Below are 24,098 nucleotides of genomic sequence, written 5' to 3'. Positions count from 1 at the left end.
TCCTGTCTCCTGTGAAGCTAACTTTGATGTGAGGAACACCAAGCAATGCTGATTTGAGAAAAGCATCTTTGGGAGCAGTGACTGCAAGCGTGTTTAAATGGCTATGCAAGTGAACTTTTAAGCTGACAGGAGCTTCAGGGCCCTCATGTAATGAGTCTTGCATCAGATGAACACTCATGATATCAGCAACTGTAGAAACCCAAAAGCAATGACATATGTAATGAGTGTAAGGGCCAAAAACAAATCCAGTGCATGACTGAATAATTTTATTTATTACTTGAAGGTCAAAATATATGGTTGCTTATGGTAATAACTATACCAATAAAGGCATATGATATTTCTATGAATTCAGGACCATACCCTTGCAGACAGGTTTGGTGCCATTCCAGATTTTTCCTTTGCAGTAGAGCAATGCAGAACCAAACAAATTGAATCCAGCATCACAGCGGAAAAAGGCCAAAGATCCATCATGAGACACAACAGTACTGCCTTGTAAGAGATCACCAGGGCTGGAACATCCTGGCGCTGGGGTATGGAGGAATTTATGGCATAAGAATAATGTATTAAAGGGGACATTTTACAAGACATTTTAAAGATGTAAAATAAATCTTTGGTCTCCCAAGAGTACGTATGTGAAATTTTAACTCAAAATACCATATATATAATTTAATATAACATGTTAAAATTTGCATTTTTTGGGTGTGTCCTTTAAAATGCAAATGAGCTGATCTCTGCACTAAATGGCAGTGCCGTGGTTGAATAGTGCAGATTAAGGGGTGGTATTATCCCCTTCTGACATCACAAGGGGAGCCAACTTTCAGTGACCTTTTTTCACATGCTTGCAGAGAATGGATTACCAAAACTACGTCACTGGGTTGATCTTTTTCACATTTGCTAGGTTGATAGAAGCACTGGGGACCCAATTATAGCACTTAAACATGGAAAAAGACAGATTTTCTTGATATGTCTATTACACACAACCTTTACCATGCAATCAAATATTGTATTACATTATATATTAAATTATAGCTTAATATAAAGTTTGGTATTATTGCAGACACACTGGTATACATTTCTTTGCTGAAACATCGTTCATTCACTGTATGGATGATTTAACAGTCAAGAAATATCTCATAAACACAAAAATTCACTGACCCACACACAGTGGTGGGTTTCTGGCCCACTGTCCAGACACACAGCTGCTAGTACGATGACCATGGATCCTGAACCCTGGATTACACGTGAAGGTAACATACAGTCCTCCGTACCGGAAAAACTTACGTCCATTTTCCAAATGCCGAAAACCACTGCAGCCTTTATCAGCAAAGCCTAACAAAAGGAAACGGAACATGCACCAAAACAATAACTTAAAACTACAAGTTTGGTTCAAGACTGCAAAAACAATTTATTTGCTTTTGTATTCACATGACAGCATTAGGTTAACTATGAGCTCCATCAGTCAATATGCAAAAATGTCTAAATTGTTAAACAGTACCTGGAGTTAATGCCCAGAGCTGAATCAGAAATATAAACAGCAGACCTCTCCAAACCAGCATTATTGAGTAAGTTTCACTGGCTTTTGAAATCCAGAGTGTCAGACGTACAGATCACTCGGGCACACTGACACTAGTGAAAGTCTGCAAGATAAGGAATTGAGGGATGAGAGGGGAAAGGAGGGGAACGGGAAAAGGGAGGAGACACAGGCACAAGGATGTGTTAGCAGCAAAGTCTGTGCTTATTTACCACAGAGTGTATGAAAAAAATATAATTAACTATAGCACATAAGTAGTCAAGAAATGTAAATATTAACATGTATTATTATTATTATGTAAATTATGTCAATATATTTTATTTATAGTCACCTATTATGGCACTCAAAAAATATTATGATTAAAGGTGCATTGTGTAACTTTTAAAAGGATTTCTTGACAGAAATGCAATATAATATATTATCAGTGGTGTATAAAGACCTTACATAAGGAACTGTTACGTTTTTATTATCTTAAAGGACAAGTTCGGTATTTTAGACTTAAAGCCCTGTTTTCAGATTGTTTATGGTGAAATAGAATGGTTTTGACTGAAATTTCGACATTTTCGGCTGCCCTGAGAATTTTCGCTTGTTTGTGTTTCAGCTCAGACCTCTACAATGGCTTTATAGGTGCACTGGAACAATCCTTCCTAAAATGCATTAAACTTTCGTTTACAAAGACGTGAAACTCACCGAGTGGTCAGGGGTGTTCACTGGTATGCTCACACAAAAATCGCTCCAAAAGACGCATTCCAACAGGTTTTATCGTAGTTTTTACCAACTCCATTGACTGTATTAGACGTCCTGTGAGGTACGGTATTACTCCACGCCGGGAACTTTGTTTCTATTCTTGCAATTGGCAAAGGCGGATTAGCGCCATCTCCTGGGCTGGAGTGTTTATTATTCAAGCTCTAAGCGGAAGAATGTACGGGTGTGAGGCGTTTGGGGAAATAGGTCCACAAGTTAACAACGAATGCTAAAACAGCTGTTGGAAAGCATCTTTTAACGCGATTTTTGTGTGAGCATATCAGTGAACACCCCTGACCACTCGGTGAGTTTCTCGTCTTTGTAAACGAAAGTTTAATGCATTTTAGGAAGGATTGTTCCAGTGCACCTATACAGCCATTGTAGAGGTCTGAGCTGAAACACAAACAAGCGAAAATTCTCAGGGCAGCCGAAAATGTCGAAATTTCAGTCAAAACCATTCTATTTGACCATAAACAATCTGAAAACAGGGCTTTAAGTCTAAAATACCGAACTTGTCCTTTAAAATTAGCCGTTTATATCTACATACACCTTGGGTCCCCTTACATGGAAGTCACCATTTTGCGGCGCCATGTTTCTACAGTAGCCTTGAATAGACAAACTGCTCTACAGAGCACGTTTTGTCACTACATTCTCTCAGATGATGACATGTTTGTCCTGTGGTGGCTACCGTAGGTTGCATTTCGAAAGGGAGTGATGAGCTGTCACAATCTCACCACTAGATGCTGGTAAAAATCTACATCTACACAGTGCACCTTTAAAGCTCTTTCACATTTGCTTAACACAAGCTAGTAAGATTGAAACTCTTTACCTTTAGAAAAACACAAATCCTTGAAAGTCATGCTATGAGTAATTGCTTATGTTGTACATAGGGTTTTATGAGTTAAGATGAAAATAAAAATGATGAATAGAAGAGTCCGTCTTGTGAGCTGATCATCCAGTATTAACCCTGCTGTTGCTCTTTGACATCCAGTTTATGCACAAGCCTGAAAGCCTCCAGGAACTCATTAAAATCAATGCTGCCGTCTTTATTAAAGTCAATGCTTCTAGCCATGTCATCTATGGCCTGGTCATTCACAGCCACCCCCAAATGAGAACTGAAGAGCTTCCAGGTCTGACGAAACTCCTCGATGGAGATCTGACCTACATGTACAGGTGGAAAATTGGTTTGGATCACATGCATATTTAAAGGGATAGTTCACCCAAAAATTATATACTCACTCTCATGTTGCTACAAATCTGTATACATTTGTTCTGATGAAAACGAAGAAAAATATTTTGAGGAAAGATTGTAACAAAAACAGAAGCCCCATTCACTTCAATAGTATTCTTTTTCCGATTATAAAAGTGAATGGGGTTCATGATCGATTTGGATACAAACAATCCTCAAAATAAATGTCTTTGTGTTCATCATAAGAAAGAAATGTATACAGGTTTGTAACAACATTCATTTTTATTTTTGTGTGAACTATCCCTTTCAAGTATAAGTAAGATTATAAGAAACAGAATGCTGAGTACCTGAATGATCCTTATCTATGATGTTAAATATGATCTCCAGGTCAGTTCTGTACCTATAAAGAGTTTCGGCCAGGTTTGGTGTCACCTAAAACCAAAAATCTATATTATATAAAACAAGAATGTTATAATAACTGATAAACAATATTGAATGTTAACTCGCCTACACATAAATCTGATATATTGTCATCTTTTAAACAAACGTTTATGGCAATATATGAGATTTCTGTATGGATAGGCAGTGTGACAATATACTCCACAATGTTAAAAATGTGTCAAAAATCTGCTATTTTGGTCATCATGTATTTTTAACTCATTCCCCCAGCCATTTTTATTTAAGTTGCCCGCCAGCATTTTTTGTGATGTTCACAAAAGTTTCACAAAATGCCTACCGGGAAAATTTTATCTAAAAATATTTAAACATATAAATATATCGAATGAATGAACAGACCAACTGCTTCCAAACAAACAAAATACAAACAAACAAACAAAACGTGAAAAAAACATTTCATCCTATCTATATTTTTTCTCTGCTTATAAACTCTTAAATATGGGTATTTTTCTTTAAAAATATTTTTTTCATTTAGCAAAAAGCTGAAATAATGGCATTTTTGTGAAGGAATTTTGTTAGAGATCAGATTCAGAATGATTATCAAAACATACATAGAGTTTAAAATTAGTAAATAATGTTTTGGCTTCAGTTTTTTCATGAGTTGGTTAAGTCAAAAAAAAAGGTCAAATTTACTGGTCGCACATGTGCGACTAGATGTAAAATTCAGTGGCACACTCTCAAATTTTGGTGGCAAAATGGAGCCCTGATATTAACATAAAAATTGGCTAGGAACACTTTTTTTATGCAAACGTTTTTTCTTTATTGACAAGATAACTTGTCAATGGCGGGAAAGAGTTAAAAGGACACTCCACTTTTTTAGAAAATATGCTCATTTTCCAGCTCGCCTAGAGTTAAACATTTGATTTTTACCGTTTTGGAATCCATTCAGCTGATCTTCGGGTCTGGCAGTACCACTTTTAGCATAGCTTAGCATAATCCATTGAATCTGATTAGACCATTAGCATAACGCTTAAAATAACCAAAGCGTTTTGATACTTTTCCTATTAAAAACTTGACTCTTCTGTAGTTACATGGTGTACTTAGACCGACGGAAAATTAAAGGCTGCGATTTTCTAGGCAGATATGGCTATGAACTATACTCTCATTCTGGTGTAATAATCAAGGACTTTGCTGCCGTAAAATGGCTGCAGCAGGCACAATGATATTACGCAGCACCTGAAAATAGTCCCCTGCTATTGAAAGTAACCAAGGGGACTATTTTTGGGCAGTGCGTAATATCATTGCGCCTCCTGCAGCCATGTTACAGCAGCAAAGTCCTTGATTATTATGCCAGAATGAGAGTATAGTTCCTAGCCATAAAAAAAAGTGGAGTGTCCCTTTAAACAGTAGGAAATATGACCAAAATACAATAAGATAGTAACCGGAGGAATGGGTTCTCCAGGGGTGATGTCCTCAAAGCATGACTCATACTCCACTTCACCATCCGGCCCAAGACGGGCCAGGCGAGGACGCAGGGTTCTCCATGGCAGATCCAACCGCAAAATAGACTCGACCACCTGTGCCCACTCGCTAATGGAGATACGGCCTGCAGGAGACAAAGAGAAACAAATTACAATCGAATTTAACACTCAAATGGCACACAGGTGCACTGGGAACAAAGCCTACCTGTGTTGTCTATGTCATACTGTTGAAAGGCAGCTATCAGCTCAGAGCGGTGAGCATAGAGCTTCTCTTTCAGAGCCCTAAGAGCAGATCCTTCCGCCGCACGAACTCTGAAACACATAAAGGCATTGTCACAAGATCACATACTTCTGCATAAAAACTTGGCAGACTAATGTTGTGGCAGTACCTCTGATGAAGAGTCAGTTTTCTGGTGCAGCGACTGACTTGATATTGGAAGAAACGAGGGACGAGTTCAGGCCCCAGTTTGATGTATGCTCCACGGTTGCTGCCCTCTTCATAGTAGTTAGAGGCAGAGAAAATAGTGATAACCTTTAAAAAGAAAAATATCATGTATCATTAAAACTAAAGATACGTAGGACGTGTGGTGCAGTGTAATGAGATCACAAAATGTGTTTTCAAAAAGGTTTTAGTGTTCACCTGTCCATTATGGCAGAGCTCATAGCCCTCTTGTTTACACTCATGTGATCTAATGAGCAGACAGAGGCCGTGTTTTTGCAAAAGTGCCTGCGTTACGTCTGGCCCAAAGTAACAGCCCCCACCACGGAAGGTGTTTGGACTGCAGCCATTTTGATTTTTAGGGTCACTCCAGAGGATATCCACAATCTGTAAAGAAAAACAGTCCATGTTACATACACTCACCTAAAGGATTATTAGGAACACCAAACTAATACTGTGTTGACCCCTTTTGCCCTCAGAACTGCCTTTATTCTACATGGCATTGATTCAACAAGGTGCTGAAAGCATTCTTTAGAAATGTTGGCCCATATTGATAGGATAGCATCTTGCAGTTGATGGAGATTTGTGGGAGGCACATTCAGGACACAAAGCTCCCGTTCCACCACATCCCAAAGATGCTCTATTGGGTTGAGATCTGGTGACTGTGGGGGCCATTTTAGTACAGTGAACTCATTGTCATGTTCAAGAAACTAATTAGAAATGTTTCGAGCTTTGTGACATGGTGCATTATCCTGCTGGAAGTAGCCATCAGAGGACGGGTACATGGTGGTCATAAAGGGATGGACATGGTCAGAAACAATGCTCAGATGGGCCGTGGCATTTAAACAATGCCCAATTGGCACTAAGGGGCCTAAAGTGTGCCAAAAAAAACATCCCCCACACCATTACACCACCAACCTGCACAGTGGTAACAAGGCATGATGGATCCATGTTCTCATTCTGTTTACGCCAAATTCTGACTCTGCCATCTGAATGTCTCAACAGAAATCGAGACTCATCAGACCAGGCAACATTTTTCCTGTCTTCAACTGTCCAATTTTGGTGAGCTCATGCAAATTGTAGTGGTACCCGGTGAGGTCTTCTGCTGTTGTAGCCCATCCGCCTCAACGTTGTGCGTGTTTTGGCTTCAGAAATGCTTTGCTGCATACCTCGGTTGTAATGAGTTATTTCAGTCAAAGTTGCACTCCTATAAGCTTGAATTAGTCGGCCCATTCTCCTCTGACCTATAGCATCAACAAGGCATTTTCACCCACAGGCTGCCGCATACTGGATGTTATTCCCTTTTCACACCATTCTTTGTAAACCCTAGAAATGGTCGTGCGTGAAAATCCCAGTAACTGAGCAGATTGTGAAATAATCAGACCGGGCCGTCTGGCACCAACAACCATGCCACCCTCAAAATAGCTTAAATCACCTTTCTTTTCCATTCTGACATTCATTTTGGAGTTCAGGAGATTGTCTTGACCAGGACCACACCCCTAAATGCATTGAGGCAACTACCATGTGATTGGTTGATTAGATAATTGCATTAATGAAAAATTTAACAGGTGTTCCTAATAATCCTTTAGGTGAATGTGTAAGGTAATCTTGGATGACATGGGGGTGAGTAAATTATCTTTTTTTTTAAATCTTGAGAAACATTTCAGTCACACGTTTCTAAACTTTTAAACAATGGTATATTAGGAACAGCATTAACTCACTTGTTTCCACTCCAGCTCCTCTCTGGGTGGCTCGGGAGGTTCTAGAGATACAAAGGAGTCCAGGAAAGGGACCTGGAGCACCTCTAAAGGAAGACTGGGGGATGGTGGAGGAAGACGATGAGGAGTGTTCCTAGATGATGATGAAGAAGAAGAAGAAGAGGATGAAGACGACGAAGAGCAGCTCTCCTGTTTGGTGAAACGCTTCTTCCTCCTGTTGGATGCACGGCTGGTTCGGCCTGTGGAGCAGGGGCTGCCCAGCCTGGACCTGCCGCTCTGTCTGCTGCTGCTGCGACTGCAGGACTGAACATTCAGATGATCCAAGCTGCGTTTGGGCAGCCTAAGAGCAGATTTCACCTGGGAAGTTAAGACATGTTATCAGGACTGCTGACTTCAAGAAGAAATTTTATTATTACTCTGATTGTGTTCAACTAAAAAAAGTCATATCATGAGGGTGGGTAAATTATGAGAATTTGAAGTATTCCTTACTTTATGTCTTTCTGCAGTGCTCAGGAAGTCCAGATCAGTCGTGTCTGATATGCCACCGTGAACTATAAGGACTTTGTTATCAATGACAGTTGCCAGTGGAAGTAAGCTGAATACATCTTGTAAAAGCTGTAGGATTTCCCTTCCATGTTTCTATCAAAAAATAATATGCATTTCTATAAATGGCCAAAAGGGGGCAGTGATGTCATGCGTCCAGAAGTGCAATTTACAAGCAACTGAAAAATGACTCCACATTAATTTTGAGATTTAATGTTTAATGTGCACTGCATAGATAAACGGTACCTTGTACTTCTGCATGACTTCTCTTGTGAATCCATATCTGCATGAAAATATATTTTATAAGGCAATTTCTGGTGTTGATGCAGTACAGAACAGACCCTCACACATGCCTCATTAAGCAGTACTCCATGTCTTTATGTAGGAAGTGTATTTCTGTTAAACTGGGAGATTTAACACGCTACCTGAGGTTCATGATGTGGTCCTCATGGTTTCCTCTGTTCAGATGCATGTGGTCTGGGTAGAGCAGCAGGAAGGCAAATAGTATGATGATAATCTCTATAGATTTCTTTCCTCGATCCACAAAGTCTCCATTGAATATGTAGGGGTTCTCAGCAGAGGGCAGACCGTTCTGGGTAATAAGGCAATATAACTTGAATGTTATTAGTCACCGTTGACGTCCAAGGCTTTAAAGAACTCATTCCCCTGACACTTCAAAGGTAAATTACCCCTGAAGATATGTAAAAAGAAATTATATTCTACCATTTAAGAATAACTCTGCATTTACCTTGTAAAATATAAGCAGTAAGTCATCCAGTCTTCCATGAAGATCTCCTGCATGAGAAAAAGAAGTCTGATGTTGATATTAGTGATGAAAAAGCAAAATAAGAATATTCAAAATGTTATGATGTGCAGATCTATCAGAGTTTTCCAACATCCAGTTGTTTATGCATGTTTTTCTGTACTAATTGAATCTGGAGCGCTGTTGAGTCGGAAATGATGCAGGTTGTCTGTAAAAAGCCCATTGAGGTAAACTGAAGAGCTTTATGAAGTGCAAAATAAGTAAGCACTCAAACATTCATTTTGCCATCTCTATTTCTCATGCAATATTTCAAACACATTGAGTATCTTAATTACACAGTGCAAACCGCTGCAATTCATCCTAGGTGGGATTCTTTAAAAGTGTATTGCTCTGACTGATATGCAATATCACAAAATATTTATTTTGATTCATTACAGCAATCTATTGAAATATTTGAAATCTACAGTGCTCCTGTAGCTTAATTGTTAGAGCATTGCATTAGCAGCGCAAAAGGTTTGGGGTTTGATCCCAGTAACACAGAGACTGATAAAATATGAAGTAATAATAATAATAATAATAATAATAATAATAATGATAATAATGTATAGCTTGAATGCACGTATGCCACATTAGATAAAAGCATCTGCCAAAAGCATAAATGTAAATAAATGCTGGCCAATCCAGTGTTGGGTCAAAAAGGAACGAGCCCAATGGGTTGTAATTTAAGCTATGTTGGGATAAAATGTTCTGGAATAATTTAACCCAACGGCTGGGCTCTTCCTTTTTTAACCCAACTCTGGGTCAAACTGTATAAACTGTATTTTTAACTCAAGCACTAATTTCGCCTTTTTCATTTTTTTCTTATCACATTATACATTTATTTTTAACCTAAATCAATATTGCATAAGAAATCTGATCATCCCTTATATACACAAAAAATGCCTACAGGTTATTTTTAACCCAGCGTTGGGTCAAAAAGTGATGAACCCAGCAGTTGGGTTAGATTAATCCAAAAAATTAGCCTGGGTGCCAGCCGATCTTAGCCCCGCCCACAACATTTTGAGAACGGGAAGATCGGTCTGGGGTTTCTTCGTTGAGGAGCTACTATGCTAGACCCAAAGCTGGTCGAACCAATCAAATTGTCAGGGCGGGCTTTATACGATGATGGACAGATGATCAACAGTAACGTAATGAACCACGTCACCAAAGAGCGCGTGTGTTTAATCTGTTTAACGAAATGGCTGCCGCTGTAGAATTCAGATGTGTGGATTCTGACATTGAGTCTTTTTAAGCTAAGCTTTCTACCTATCGAAGAGTCAAGGAAACAACCTTTTTCGAAAAAGATATCGACAGAGCATTGATTTTAAAAGAGGAACAGAGAAACGCGAGCAAGGCATTTGTTGATGGCAAAAGTTGGTCGCAACTGAAATGGGTATCACGGCGATGCAACTCGGCGTGCACGACGAGATGGATATAATTAGCGGTCGTTGCCAGCTTCTTTTCGGAATCCCGGAATGGTGGCTGCTAAATAAGTGGAGGGACATGCTAGGCTCCAATATTTTCAAGCCAACGTAATGGGTATCGTTGTGGATGAAGTTCACCTAACGTACAAATGGTAAGAGATAGTCTTACTGTATGACTTAGTAAATACTTAATGTTGTGATATAAACGAAATGTTGTAAACATAGTAGGTGTTGATGTACGTTCGCTTACTCAGACTTAGTATAATCACAATGTTAGTGTCATTGTAGCGAAATAACTAGCAGTTCAGTCAGGCTGCAAAAGACGTAATTTCAACATACGTCACACACTCCGTTGCTCTGATTGGTCATAGCTCTATCCAATTGAGTGGAGAGGCATTTTTCGGTTGAGACACGCCTCATAATTATAGCTCAATGGAGCGGTATCAGACTCAAATTCTGACTAGAATTGAGTATGGCAACGTCAGGCTACCAAAAAATGTTTATACTATACAATTAGTTAAAGGAAAACACCACAGTTTGTCAATATTTTACTATGTTCTTACCTCACCTTAAGACTAATTATTACATACCCATCTTTATTCAATTCATCCACTTAATCTTTACACTAGTACGTATGGTGGCACAAAACGGGGTGGATAAAAAATGAGAACTATATTATATGGCGGAAGAGCACTTAGTTTGTAGCACTTCGACCTCAGGCACAGTAATATTGATGGAAGTTTGAGCGAGAGGGCGAGTAGTCAGGATGATGATGTCACTGCACCCCAAGGTGGAAGTGCTGAAAATTAAGTGCTCTTCCGCCATACCATATAGTTCTCACTTTTTATCTGCTTAAAAATACTTACTTGTGTAACTACTCATGTAACAGTCTTTAAATAGGTAAAACATGGAAGTGTTTGGTGGCTTCTAAATTCATCCCTGTTTGGATCCTAAGAAATGAATGGGGCTAGGCTAAATGCTAACACATTCACGCCACGCTGTACGAAGATTAAGTGCACGCATAAAAAAAGATAGGTATGTCTTAATTCGTCTAAGTTGAGGTAAGAACATAGTAAAATATTGAAAAGTGGTGGTGTTTTCCTCTAAAACCACTCCGCATAGGTTAAATTACCACCCAACGGGCTGGGTTCGTCACTTTTTGACCCCAAACTGGGTTGAAAATAACCAATAAGCATTTTTTTAAGTGTAGTCTGGTTAGTTGACCATTCTAGTAATTTACAAAACATGTATTATCTCACCACAAATAGTAATCTCTTTTGCATAAGACGTCGACAGGTATATGACATTCGGCATCTGTTTTAAAAACTTCTTCGTTTCGTATAGCAACTGCAGCACAAATTTTCCATGAAGAGTCTGAAAATGACAAAGTTTTAGATTATGGATTAATTTGGAAGGCATTTTAAAGATCCTTTAAGCTTTTGGCTCATATTAGTGAATGTTTTATATTGTTGTACCTGCTCCTCTTTGAAGGCACTAAGCAGGGCATTGGTATCAGTCACACTCAGTGGGAAAGAGATACGAGGACCGCTGTATGACTCTGGCACAACAATCTGCTCGTACTTCAGCTGTCTGACCTCCTCAGTTAAAGGGTCGACCACAGAGTCCAAAAGGTGAGAGATCAAGTCTGGGTTAAAAAAATAATGGTTGCATTCAAATGGTTAAATGAATGGTTAAATGCATCTTCCATACCAAGATCCCCATAATGGAGCCTGTTTGATAAAATGTTTTCATTGAATTAGTTCAACTAAATCTCTTATACCAGTAAGAGTAAATGAGACCGAAAAAAGTAGCCTTATAAAATGTATTTTAATGTGCATCACAAAACGCATATTAGAACATCAAAAGGATTTGTGTTGTTGTTGTTGTTAGGCAGTACTGGGGATGTAGCTGGAACATGAAAACAGGAGGACAGCCAATATCAACAATTTTATAGTTATTAAATAAATTATAATAGACTTTAGGTTGAGAATTAATCAGAGGCTTATCAGCATTTCCCATCAAAACACCCAGCACACAGGAAACAATGCAAATGTAAAAATGGCACATTGTCCTAGTGTCTTGCCCTGCACAGGGATTTGAGGACTGCCTGCCTATTGTGTCATTATTGAAAATGTAAATTTGCAGGGTTGACCATAAATTTATGCAGACAGACTTGAATTCAGAAACAGATGTTTGTATTGAAAGAGAATAAATGTAACATCATCTCGTCCTGGATCGACATCATTCTCTGTTACAAATAAACAAGCAGTACTGATCTCCATTTGGGCTCACATAAACAGCGCTCAAATCTGGACATATATTAAATATTCATTTTAGTAGTCTGTAAAAAAAATGTGTGCACATTGTTTTTTGTCTGTGGCTGTATCAAAATAGTTTGATCCTTTGATACTATCAAGACATTACAATGCCTTGCTTGCCTAGTGTGTGGTACACACAACACACAACGATTGCTCCACTTAGATTTTGTATCAAAAATAAAGACATACCCTTCTACACTATACTTTATTTACGTTAATGCATTTGGCAGACGCTTTTAACTGTATCTTCATTCGTTGCACTCTCAGAATAAATGTCCAAAATTTGTCACTGGGACAGTGGTACGCTTTTAAAAATGTACACCTAAAGGGTGCATAGTAATAGCTCAGAGGTACCCCAAAGATACATTGCTGTACATAAGTAGTAAACCTTTTAAAGAAGAGTACCATTTCAGTGACAGTTTTTGTATCTTTTTGTCTGACAGTGTGGGGTCAAACCAAGACCATAATAAACCTCACTGGCCAACAAGCAGAGACTCTCACTAAAAAAGCGCAAACATGAAAAATATCCAACAACATGAATAACTGGCACGTAAGGTCCAATCAATATGACTAAACCTGCTGTAGCTTCAGTCAACATAGCATTCACAAAAACAGTCGGGTAAAACAATTTAATATTTGCAGCAGTGCTGTTTTCAGTGCTAGGGGTGCTCTTCAAAAACACTGTCTTGACATTCTATGCATTCTGCAATATGAGTGTGTTGTCTCGTGAGAGATGTCTACTGCTTCCCTCTGATCTCATTTGGGTTTTTGTTTCTCTGCTTGACTAAAGCTGGCACTAATTGTGTTCTGTAATTCTGTAGTTTTAGCAGCTGCCTGCGGAGGCTGGATGCTGCATCGTTTTCTCTCTCTCTCTCTGCATTATCACCACTCAAAAGGGGATCTCCCAAGGTTGCTAAGCAACTGCATCCATAGGTTTTTGGAATCACTGAAAGGATGGGTGTACAACAGTCCAGAGAGAGAGACTGTTTGGATCAAAATCAAATGCTCTGTGGACCTTCTAAAAGTGTGATGAGGGACAACCAAATTGATTTGATATTAAAACAATGAAATTATATATAAACCGTCTTTTTTATATTATCCCTAGTTGTTATGCAGAGACACTACTTTAAAGGAAAACACCACCGTTTTTCAATATTTTACTATGTTCTTACCTCAACTTTATTAATACACACCTATCTTTTTTCAATGCATGCACTTTTAATCTTTGTACAGTGCCTCGTGAATGTGTTAGCATTTAGCCTAGCCCCATTCATTCCTATGGCTCCAAACAGGGATTAATTTAGAAGCCACCAAACACTTCCATGTTTTCCCTATTTAATGACTGTTACATGAGTAGTTATACAATTAAGTATGGTGGCACAAAATAAAACTTGTGTTTGGAGCCATAGGAATGAATGGGGCTGGCCTAAATGCCAACACATTCAAGAAGTGCTGAACAAAGATTAAAAGTGCACGCATTGAAAAAAGATAGGTATGTATTAATTCATCTAAGTTAGTTGTAAAATGTTGAAAAACGGTGGCGTTTTCCTTTAAATAAACCATAATAATCTGGTTAATTTCCATGTGAAAAATAGATAGATATTAAACACTCCAATTTTGTTACCTGGTCCATTTTCATTCACCTGCGTGAAGTTGTCCAACATGAAAGTGAAGAAACTGGACAGCTATAGAAATTAAAAATAAGTTTTAATCAAATAAACTGTCCAATTAGGATACAATATTTAAGCAAGAAAGTATGCGCTGATGTAAACTTGATCATTTTTCAAAGACTATGCATTTTTCCAAAAATGTATTTTTTGTGCCCAGTTCACATATGTCTATACCTGTAGCTGGTCCTGTTCACCTGCATACTCAATGGACTGAAAGATGTTCCAGGTGTAGCGTCTTCTCATCTCCAGACGAGCAACATACCGTCTGTACCAACGCTGGATCAAAATGGCAGCTTTTATAGCTAAAGATCATACAATACAAAAAAGTGGCTGGTGTGAACACAAGTCTTTAAGCTGTATAACCACAGTTGTTAAACAAAGAATTACTGGAATGCTTACGATGCAATGGGGGTGTGGATTCACCAAAAACAGCAGTTTGTACAACATAAAGTTAAAATAGATATAAACTATTTGTAGTCGTATGTATGCAATTGCTTATTAGTTCCAGAAGGATTCAGAAATGTATTTTCCGTATATTATCTAAAGAAATAAAATACAATAGCAAAACATCAACTCAAAAACGTACTGATGCTTGTTCTTGTTTGTCATATCAGATTCAAGTTGCCATGTTAACATCATGCTTTAATGCACATCATGCTTTAGCAACTCTTGGCACAGGGACAATTACATCTTCCAGAACACTTGTGTGAATAGACACTACTAAAAATAAACCTCATCTCAGGGGGTCAATATCACAGGTGCTAATTAAAGAAATACAAAGAGCAACTGAGGAGAATGAACAGTAGATAGGCGTCAGAGACAATGCTTCAGTAGAGAACACAAACATATGGAGCAATTGTGAGCTGGGTTTGAGAACATCAAGAGAATTGCTCATTCATTTACCTAAACAAATGGACACCTGAACCCTTGTACACCTGAATCTGTTCTGGCCAATCTAAACTAATCACAGAATCTAAATTTGGTCCATTTTTGTACACTTCGAAACGGGTGTGAGATTTATGGACAATTTAATCAGTGAATTTATTTTTCTAGTCCAAATGTTAAAATTTTCCTTATAGCACCTTTAAGTTCTGTATTCCACCATCAACAGATCTGCACCCCCAAATTACACTATGTCCACTCTCTTCTGTGAAAAAATGTTGTTTTGAATAGTTAATTGGTGCTTTGATGCCAACTAGTACTTGACTATGAACACAAATGGGTCACAGACAGTGATGACAGATGCTGAAGAAATGCCTTACTCAGAGCTGGGCTGGACTGCTTGATGGACCGATCTGTGTAAGAGGTAATTAAATTAAATAGTTTGAGTAAAGCCTTGAAAGCAGAGAAAGTTAAAATTGAAATCAACTCAGGCTAATGTTACAGGTGAATAAAGGAAAACAGACTGATTTTAGTCAGTGTTGCAAGTAGGCCTATATAAAAATCATCTATATTTGAAAAAATAAATGAAATGAGCAAAGTTGCAGAAAGCAGTGCAAGCTTTACTCTGGTCCCCATCCACATGTATGGCTTAAAGTCACTTTAAACTGGAAATTAATGGAATATTGTAGTTATCATCAAAAACATTAACCTCCTCCACTCCTCGAAACACCCTCTCTTAACTTCCTGTCATGAGGAACATTGTGAGGGCAGGGCTATCGAAGACTTGGGTTGCATCCAGTTGCATCCAAGGCAAATACCCACACTTGCGGTCTTGGCCACTTGAGAACGCGTGCACAGGAAGTAAGTGAGCAAGACTGCCCCATGTCTTAAAACTGGCAAAGTGCAGTGGCACACTGGCAAAAGTGCAGTGGCACACTAAACACACACTATCTCTTGTACTGCTTCAGAGCAGAATTCAAGGCTAAGTGTATCCCATCATGCATCATGTTCTGGATGTAAATCGTAAAACTCTCGCACAGACCTTCGGAGATGTCGACTCGCAAAAACTTTTAATTCTAAGTTAATAATGGATATTACATATTTTGGTTGTAAACGGAAAGTGTTGCACATTTTATTGGTGCAAAAAGCTGCATTGTTATGCGTTTTGTAAAACATCTGCAACTGCTTTTATCACATAATTAGTAACAACATTAATTGTGTCTTTTTTTAGGGACTACTGAATAAATAATAAACTTTTAATAAAGCTACATGTACAAAATGAAGAGTGAGTTTTTTTACAGGTGCAAAGAAAGAAAGTTTTAGTGTAAATAATCAGCTTTAGGGTTCAGCAAATGTTAATTTTAGAGTGTTTAGATGTTCATTTTATTTAGAGAAACACTTAAAAATGTTAAAAATAAATGAATATGTTTTAGTGCAAATTGCTGAATTGCTGCTACCTAGTTTGACATTTTTACACTGGCTAATGCCTTGTCCACATGGACATGTTTTTTTTTATTTGGCCGTTCGTCCCCACGGAAACGCATTATCACATCACTGAAACAAAATTTTTTTGAAATCCCTGCCAGGGTGAGATTTTTCAGAAACGCCGTTTGCCGTGTTGTTGTGGAGACAGTACACTTCTGATTTGCTTCTGATTAAGGCTTCTGATTGGCCAATGTGGGTTAACGATCAGGGTTATATCACCGCCTGCTGGTGTGGCATGCTCTTGACAGTGCGTAATCACATGTTTTGCATCTTCCTGTAGGCGGAGATTTCTTTTAAACTGAGCATGTATGGAGGGGATTTTTTTAAACCGCAGGAGGAAAAACTCTGGTTATAAAAAATACCCGTGTCTGTGTGGGCTAGGCCTAAGTGTGTCCCATCGGGTGAATCATTTTACATGCACGCTTGGGATCTTCACAGCCACTAAAACACTTGGGCCAAATACAGGAAATACGTCATGCAAGTAGTCAAGTGGTCAAGTGCCAAGACAGCAAGGGTGAGTATTTGGATACAGCCCAGGGTGCGGTCCATTTCACTTTTCGACAGGCACTCGCAAACTTCCCTAAGCACTTCCCTCTGGGAACCCCGGTCTTAACTTCGTGAAGAAGTGGATGAGTCAACAAGAAGTTTGTGAGGGAAGGGCATAAAAATTTGGAGTGGAACGCAGCCTTGTTTCTGCCTGGAAAAAGATTGTGGTGATTAACAATTAGAAACATGGGCCAACTTCCAACCAGCCAACCAGATCTCTTTCATTCCTGCCTACATTTTTTTCTCACTTCAGAAGACCTTTAAAAGGTGGGGTGCATGATTTTTAAGAAACGCTATGGAAAATGAAATTGGGCTGAGTACCAAAACACACTTGTAGCCAATCAGCAGTAAGGGGCGTGTCTATTAACCACATCGTTGCCTGGGTTGTGTATGTGTGGGGAGGGTCTATCAAAAGAAGGTGCAGATTCTATTGGGGTGGGGAGTGTTTGTTTTAGGTGATTTCAAATGTCAACATTGGCTTTCAGAGATCGTGCACCCCACCTTTAACTTGTATGTAAAGAATACAATCAGTACTTACGTTTCATAGTGACTTAAAAAACAACCTGGACTGCCAAATATCTCTGTGTTCCACAATAATCTTAAGCAAACACGTTTGGAATAACACAACAGTGTGTACATTTTTATTTTTGGTGAACTTTGTTTTTATGTGCAAAGAACTAGAAAGCATACAAAAGCTTTAAAATATTTAAAAAAATCTGTATTTACCTGTCTCTGAGGGTCGCGTTTGGTTCTCAACAGCAATGGATGTGCCGCATCCCATGATGCCACTTCTTGAATCTGACAAATTATTTTGGTTTTCCTCTTCATTTAGCATCCAGAAAAACCTGTGCAAAAACACAGAATGGTTGTTTCCAAAACAGTATTAGCTTTAGCAGTACTCATTAATGTTAATTAAATAAACCTTACATTTTTTTTCAAATTAAAAAGTGCCATTAGTCCAGTTTTGATATTCATAATGAAGTGAAATGGCAGTAGAAAAAAGGATCATTTGGGAATTAAAGCAGTCACATTCTGTCTGTTCTAGAATAAAGCAACAGAAGATACTTACTGCAGATCATCCTGGACTTTAATCTGCCTCCTTAAGAGCTATTCAAAAGACCCTTTTAACAATGATCAATCTCTCTAGGAGACTGCGATAGATTGTTGCATATCCCCTTCACAACGTTAAGTAAATTTACTTTGCAAATAGTAGTAAGCTAAATTGTGTATTTTAAAATCAGGTTAACTGAACTTATTGTCTCCGCTGTGATGCTTAATATTTCTAAGGCGTGTCAAACTCCAAATTTATCGTTTACATCTACCCTTCTGAAAATTATCAATGGCTTCATTATAGTAAATTATAGTAACCATGGTTTTTGTAGATCGATTAACATATGTGTCGTAAAACCGATAAACTAGTTATATGGTTTTACTTCAACTAACAGGTTATATATTTTAATAAACACAGAAACCAAACACAAGCCATTTATTCCCCTCAACAGAACCTTAAATATCATGAACCATACAACAATTACGAATACATAGTGATATACAAACATGATGCATAAAAGTTACCTTTACGTGGCTCATCAATAAATATCAATTGCGCGTGCAACAATGTAGGAAAGGACGACGTATAGGGATGAGATGCTGAAGATAAAAACAAGTAATCAGTCATTCGTACACGTGAACGAATGCGATGAAGCACCACAGGTGTCAGATGAAGCTCGTGACTGAAACGCGCACCGTGCGCGCAGCTTTCACTGACGCTTGCGAATCAGCTGTGCATCGTCACGCCCAGCCTACACACTGACAGAAAAAAAGGCTACCGTCAACGACTGAATATGTCTGTTTGAGGAGTTTAATGTAAAAAAAATAACCATTTGTTTATCTCAGCTATTTAATTCTTTCAGCTTCCAATACTATGGGTAAAAAAAATAAAGAACTGCGTACTTGTTTTAGTTAAATGTCTCTTTTGGATTTCTGCGCTTGTCACTTCAAGGAAGTGATTTGTGATCACAGCTCGTGAACGAGTTCTCGCAGTGCATTTTAGACAAGCAAGCATTTCAGCTTCTATTTTACTTTAAGACAGCAGCTGACGTAAAATACTAACAACATTTGATATACTGCTGAATTAACAACTGATGTAGTACTGGATGGGCGCGCATGCGCGCTGTTGTCAAGGTAACACTTCATGAATGTGTTACATCAAAGAAAGGACACATGGATGCTAATTTCTATTTGAAATAAACACGTGAGTAACACTCGCTCTAAGTCAAGCTTTAAAAAAAATAAACTCAGATTATAAACATTTTTTATTTTAATAGTTAAATATTTAAACCAATTAAAACAGTAAAAATCAAAATCATTAAAAAATAAATGTTCAAGCACCAGCCAATGCGGCTGGAGTTCTCCGGCGTCTCAGTTGATTCCAGGCCTGCTGAACTTCCCGGCGCGTGACGGTTCGGTGGCGGCCAAAGCAAGAGAGTCGCGACGCCTCCGACCCCACTCTCTGGAGAAAACATCTGCTTACACCGTCATTTACACGTCTCATTTCCGTCGAGTCCGTCTGTGTGTGACAGAAACTGTACATAAATCTTTGTATTCAAGCTGAAATTAATTTTCTCTAGCATGAATGTTCTTAAAACAAACCTGTTGTCGGATCGCGTACATAAACGTGGCATGGCCTCTGGGTTTTGAAATCGTGCTTCTTGATGTTGTGCACCGTTTGGTTGTAAGTCCAGGAGCTTTCATGATGGTCGGAGTAGTCTACAAATAATGCTATAAAAAATCTCGCATTTTAAAGTATGTGTAATCAATTTCTAATGACTAACAAGCAGGTGTAGCCTAAGCTCATGTTGTGACGTCACATCCTGTCCACGGAGATGCCAGTTTTTAATAATTAATTAAATTAAACAATTGTATTATTATTGTTATGAACAATATCAACTTCCAAACTCAAGTAGGAAAGAAATCTTGTTTCTGCGCTGTCTTTGAAATTTTGTGCACGCTTTTGGCGGTTAGTTGAAACAGGTAATTAATATTAGACATGATGTTTTATATACTAAGTAGAATCCGTCATGTTAAAAAAATTACTATTATTTGTTTGCATTATTTATTTTGCATTTTAATCCAGTTTGTTCCTAAACAATACACATCACAACTCATTCACATCAGATCAAATAGGCTACTTAAATTAATTACTAGAAAACATTCAAGGTACAGTAGGCTAGGTGGTGTGTTCTTTGTTTAAATAAAAAATACTATTGGGAACATAAACTTGGGAAACATAAATTGAATGTATGATGCTTTAGATATAAGTGTTCAACAAAGACTTTTCAGGTGAGCCATGAACACAGGTAAACAAAGTAGTAACTGTCACTGTAATTGGTTACAGTGAGGAACTACTCTACATTACCTTTACAAAAATATCACACCCAATACAAACCCATGTGATCTCCCCAAATAATCTTTTCAGATTTGCAAGCTTTTTTTATCAACCAGAGAGGGTCTTTGGCCTTATATTGCACTATTAATTTTGCTGGGTTATTTTTAACCCAATGCTGGGTAAATATTGGACAGAATATTTATATATTCTAGAATATATAAAAACAGATCTATTGTGTAAATCTAACATTTTCTAGTTCATCTAATTTCTTCCATATAAAATAACAGATTGCTTGTTCATAAAAAGAATAAACATAGGACAGTAATTTCACTTTGGCATGTTGGAGTACAGTATAAGAAAAGGGACAGTGCAGGAAATAGTTGGGTATTGCATTGTTGGCATCCACTGGATCAGATGCATTTATTCATGCAAAGTAGTAGTTCCAGGCGGATAGCGATGCGGGTGTGCCAACCCAGTGGTATGATACGGATGTAACGCGCTACGATAGGTGGACGCAGCAGGTTCTGGACTGTTGATGAACGGTCAGAGTTCCCATAGAACAACTGAAAAGAAAAAACTAGCAACTAAATAAATCCAAAAACAAAGCAGGCATTTTCTTAAAATCTGTAATACTGCAATAGATGGTCTTGTCATATGCCACATTTGCCATATATGAGGGAAGGGTTATTTTCATACTCTGTTGTTTCCAGTCTGGTCCTTGTAGTAGATCCAGTTGAGTTTCTCATTGGTGCGGTACTGCACGCTGTATTTAGTCATCCACTCCTCCGAGTCACAGCGCCCCTGGGTCAGGATACCAGAAACCACTTTGATTTCTTTCAGGTCAATCTGAAGCCACTGGTTGGTATCCTGAAATTTAGACAGCCAGGCACACCTAAGAGATTAAGGACAAGAGTGACAGAGAGAATATAAAAATACATCATTTACAAAAAGGCAACCCTTCACAGGGAAATGATAACAACTCACCCAAATCCCTGACTGTTGAGTCTTGCTTTGTTTGCAGTCCAGGAGGAGAACCAGCCCGTATACTGCTCTTGATTGGAGGAGCTGATTTGATCTGATGTCACAGACCCTTCCTCAAAACCAAGGGGCTTATGGTAAGGACACTCTGAAAATCACATCACTTAGCATCAGTATGTCATGTAAATCAGCTGGGTTTTCATTGTCACTGTAAGGCAGCTCTGAATTACAAAACTCTATGGACAGAAGTATTTAACAAAGTCATCTTAATGAAACAATAATCACAGGATTAGAGAGATTTATCTATGCTGTGTTGAAATGGACAAAGCATTAAGCCAGGAGCTTTTTTAATCCAGAACTGTTCTGTTTGTGACTTTGCAATCCCAAAAGCCAAGCTTTAGTTCCACATAGTGCAAGAGGAACATCCATTAAGACTTTAGGTTGACAGATGGTCACGTTCCACCATAAGCTCTAGTCCCATCATTTATTTTACATAACAGTCCATCTCTAACAATTTTATATAATACTTCCTTTAAAATAACAAAAAACGTACATTTTATTGAATTATCATTAACATTGCATTTCATAACAGTTTGACTGACCTATTCTTGTCTTTCTAATCTTAACATCACAGTCACCTTCTACTGGAACTAATGGGATTATGAACCCACGCTCTGTTCAGCTCTGCCATTCTTGCTCTCCCCTCTCTATCCTTTTTTTCCAGTTTTCCTCACTTTCATTTGATTGTACCACATTTGTCTCAGAGGACTCTGAGCACAAGCGGTTTTGTGTTAATGGAGCATGTCTGCCCTGTGGTGGTGAGCCATTGGGACGCAGCGATGGCACACATGGCCCAGGTGAAACTGCAACCAAATGATTAATGACTTTGTGCTCAGGTGCAGGCACGGGCTTGTCCGGGCGCCAGCTCATTCGCACATGCCCTGCCATCTTGTTTTCAAAGGGCACCAGCTAGTGCTAACTAATCCATCTCTTTTCAAAAAGAGGAGCAAAGTCTCATTCTGATGCTGTGTACTTGATACACAACATTTTTGTGGTATTATTTGATTAATTAGATAAATGTTTGTGTTTTATACAATGGGGTGCAAAACAAACCAGGATCTCATTTACATAATTACTCTCATTATCAACACAAAATATTTGATCTGATTTAGAGAAATCTATGTACAGTATTATGTTATCTTTCTCACCTGGCATGCAGACCATGCCCTGTGCCCAGGTGGATCTAAAACCTTTAGACAGCAGCTTGTAAGAGGAATCTTCATCACAATCACATTTGCAAGTTTTTTCAGCCCATGTCTCATTGCCATCCTGAGCGCAGATGTAAACAGAGTAAATTATGGAGAAATTGTCTTTTTATTGTTACTAATAGCAATATCAATTACATTTACCTCTTGAGCCTGAAGCCCATCAAAACCTGGACAAAATGCAGAAAATGTGCATATAATGAAAGACTGTAACGTTTTAACATCTTAAAAGTATCTTAAACAAAATATTAATACAAATGAAGTATAATTTCCAGAGCTTATGTATGAAATCATATACATTTAGTTTTCATAGCAAATATATTTTATGCTTCATCATTGTTCATCATTCATTTTACACACTCTTTAAATGCAACAATGTTTGAAACGTATTGAAAATAATATAACTCAATATCACATACCTTTAGTCACCAGCAGGATGGCCAACAGTAACATGTGCTGCAGTCTGTACTCCATGATGATTTATTTTTCGAGTGGTGGACCGCACCGATATTAAAGGGGCTGGATTACTTTAATCCACAGAGCACTAATGGCCTCATCTAATACTCTTTATCTCAAAGCTCCTCCTTTTATACTGCTAAAAGCTAGTTTGACATCATTCACATCCCAGTTCAAACCCTGTCTGTTAAAAAGAGAGGAATAGCCAAATGATTCCAGACGACCCGGGTGGTCACCTTCTGTGACCCACTTAATGGTTCAATGCATGCAATTAACTCAATTCAATATCCCAATCTGTTGATATCACTACATACAGTGTGATATCTGATGGGATAAACGTTTCAACGTCTCAATAATCAAATCCTTTAGTCACGGTTTCTGGTTGTTTGTCTTTTTAAGAGTTTCTATTGTAATCACTGCTAATAATACAGCTTATGATATCTTATTTACAGAGACTATCAATAATTTTAATTATATATCTCAAACATTTATTTTATTTAGACAGGTGTTTGCAATGAAATTATTCTAGGACATAGCTGGGTAGACATTATTTTAATTGTTATTAATTACAGTTATTAGAAAATAAATTCTATGGTTGTCAGACTACCTGAAATTATACATTAGAGTCTGTTTCCCACTCGTACCCTTTAAAACACATGGACAGATTTTTTTGTGTTGGTGAAAAAAAATCTAATCCATTCAAATTTACTTCACAGAGCCAATAGATTGGTTAGATAAGCAAAGCAATGGATTTTGATAAATAATCCTTCTAATCAGTGCTTGGGGCAAGAGTTGTGCTTTAACCTGATTGGTTACATTTTTTGGACAAATAAACAGTTTTGT

At 38.1% G+C, this 24,098-nt stretch overlaps 2 protein-coding genes across 4 annotated transcripts; both read right to left on the bottom strand.

The window, feature by feature from the left end:
• Nucleotides 1-9: 9 nt before the first annotated feature.
• ppef1 (protein phosphatase, EF-hand calcium binding domain 1) lies at nucleotides 10-18,940 on the bottom strand. Of its 3 annotated transcripts, XR_010520915.1 has the most exons (22): nucleotides 18,744-18,940; nucleotides 17,895-18,013; nucleotides 15,518-15,550; nucleotides 14,430-14,557; nucleotides 14,210-14,270; nucleotides 11,743-11,912; nucleotides 11,527-11,641; nucleotides 8,790-8,836; nucleotides 8,467-8,633; nucleotides 8,288-8,324; nucleotides 7,988-8,137; nucleotides 7,502-7,855; nucleotides 5,982-6,167; nucleotides 5,731-5,873; nucleotides 5,547-5,653; nucleotides 5,303-5,466; nucleotides 3,812-3,896; nucleotides 3,105-3,436; nucleotides 1,496-1,637; nucleotides 1,156-1,329; nucleotides 361-525; nucleotides 10-189 (listed from the first exon to the last, which is right to left on the bottom strand). XR_010520915.1 is itself a non-coding variant. In XM_065241109.2 (18 exons), the coding sequence occupies exons 2-18, from the start codon at nucleotides 18,001-18,003 to the stop codon at nucleotides 3,237-3,239; spliced, it is 2,256 nt and encodes a 751-aa protein (XP_065097181.1). In that variant the 5' UTR covers nucleotides 18,004-18,013; nucleotides 18,744-18,940; the 3' UTR covers nucleotides 2,120-3,236. The 3 variants fall into 3 exon arrangements, 1 of the variants encoding a protein (XP_065097181.1); XR_012335058.1 differs by lacking the exons at nucleotides 1,156-1,329; nucleotides 1,496-1,637; XM_065241109.2 differs by lacking the exons at nucleotides 10-189; nucleotides 361-525; nucleotides 1,156-1,329; nucleotides 1,496-1,637 and having other exon boundaries at nucleotides 2,120-3,436.
• Nucleotides 18,941-20,309: 1,369 nt separating this feature from the next.
• Nucleotides 20,310-23,346, bottom strand: rs1a (retinoschisin 1a). The gene is made up of 6 exons (XM_065242096.1): nucleotides 23,219-23,346; nucleotides 22,944-22,969; nucleotides 22,743-22,863; nucleotides 21,541-21,682; nucleotides 21,253-21,448; nucleotides 20,310-21,119 (listed from the first exon to the last, which is right to left on the bottom strand). Exons 1-6 carry the CDS (start codon nucleotides 23,271-23,273, stop codon nucleotides 20,967-20,969), a joined length of 693 nt encoding a protein of 230 aa, XP_065098168.1. The 5' UTR covers nucleotides 23,274-23,346; the 3' UTR covers nucleotides 20,310-20,966.
• Nucleotides 23,347-24,098: the final 752 nt, after the last annotated feature.

The sequence above is a fragment of the Paramisgurnus dabryanus genome, chromosome 14, assembly GCF_030506205.2.
Source record: "Paramisgurnus dabryanus chromosome 14, PD_genome_1.1, whole genome shotgun sequence".
Classification (NCBI taxonomy): domain Eukaryota; kingdom Metazoa; phylum Chordata; class Actinopteri; order Cypriniformes; family Cobitidae; genus Paramisgurnus; species Paramisgurnus dabryanus.
This window is presented reverse-complemented; position numbering and strand designations above follow the sequence as displayed.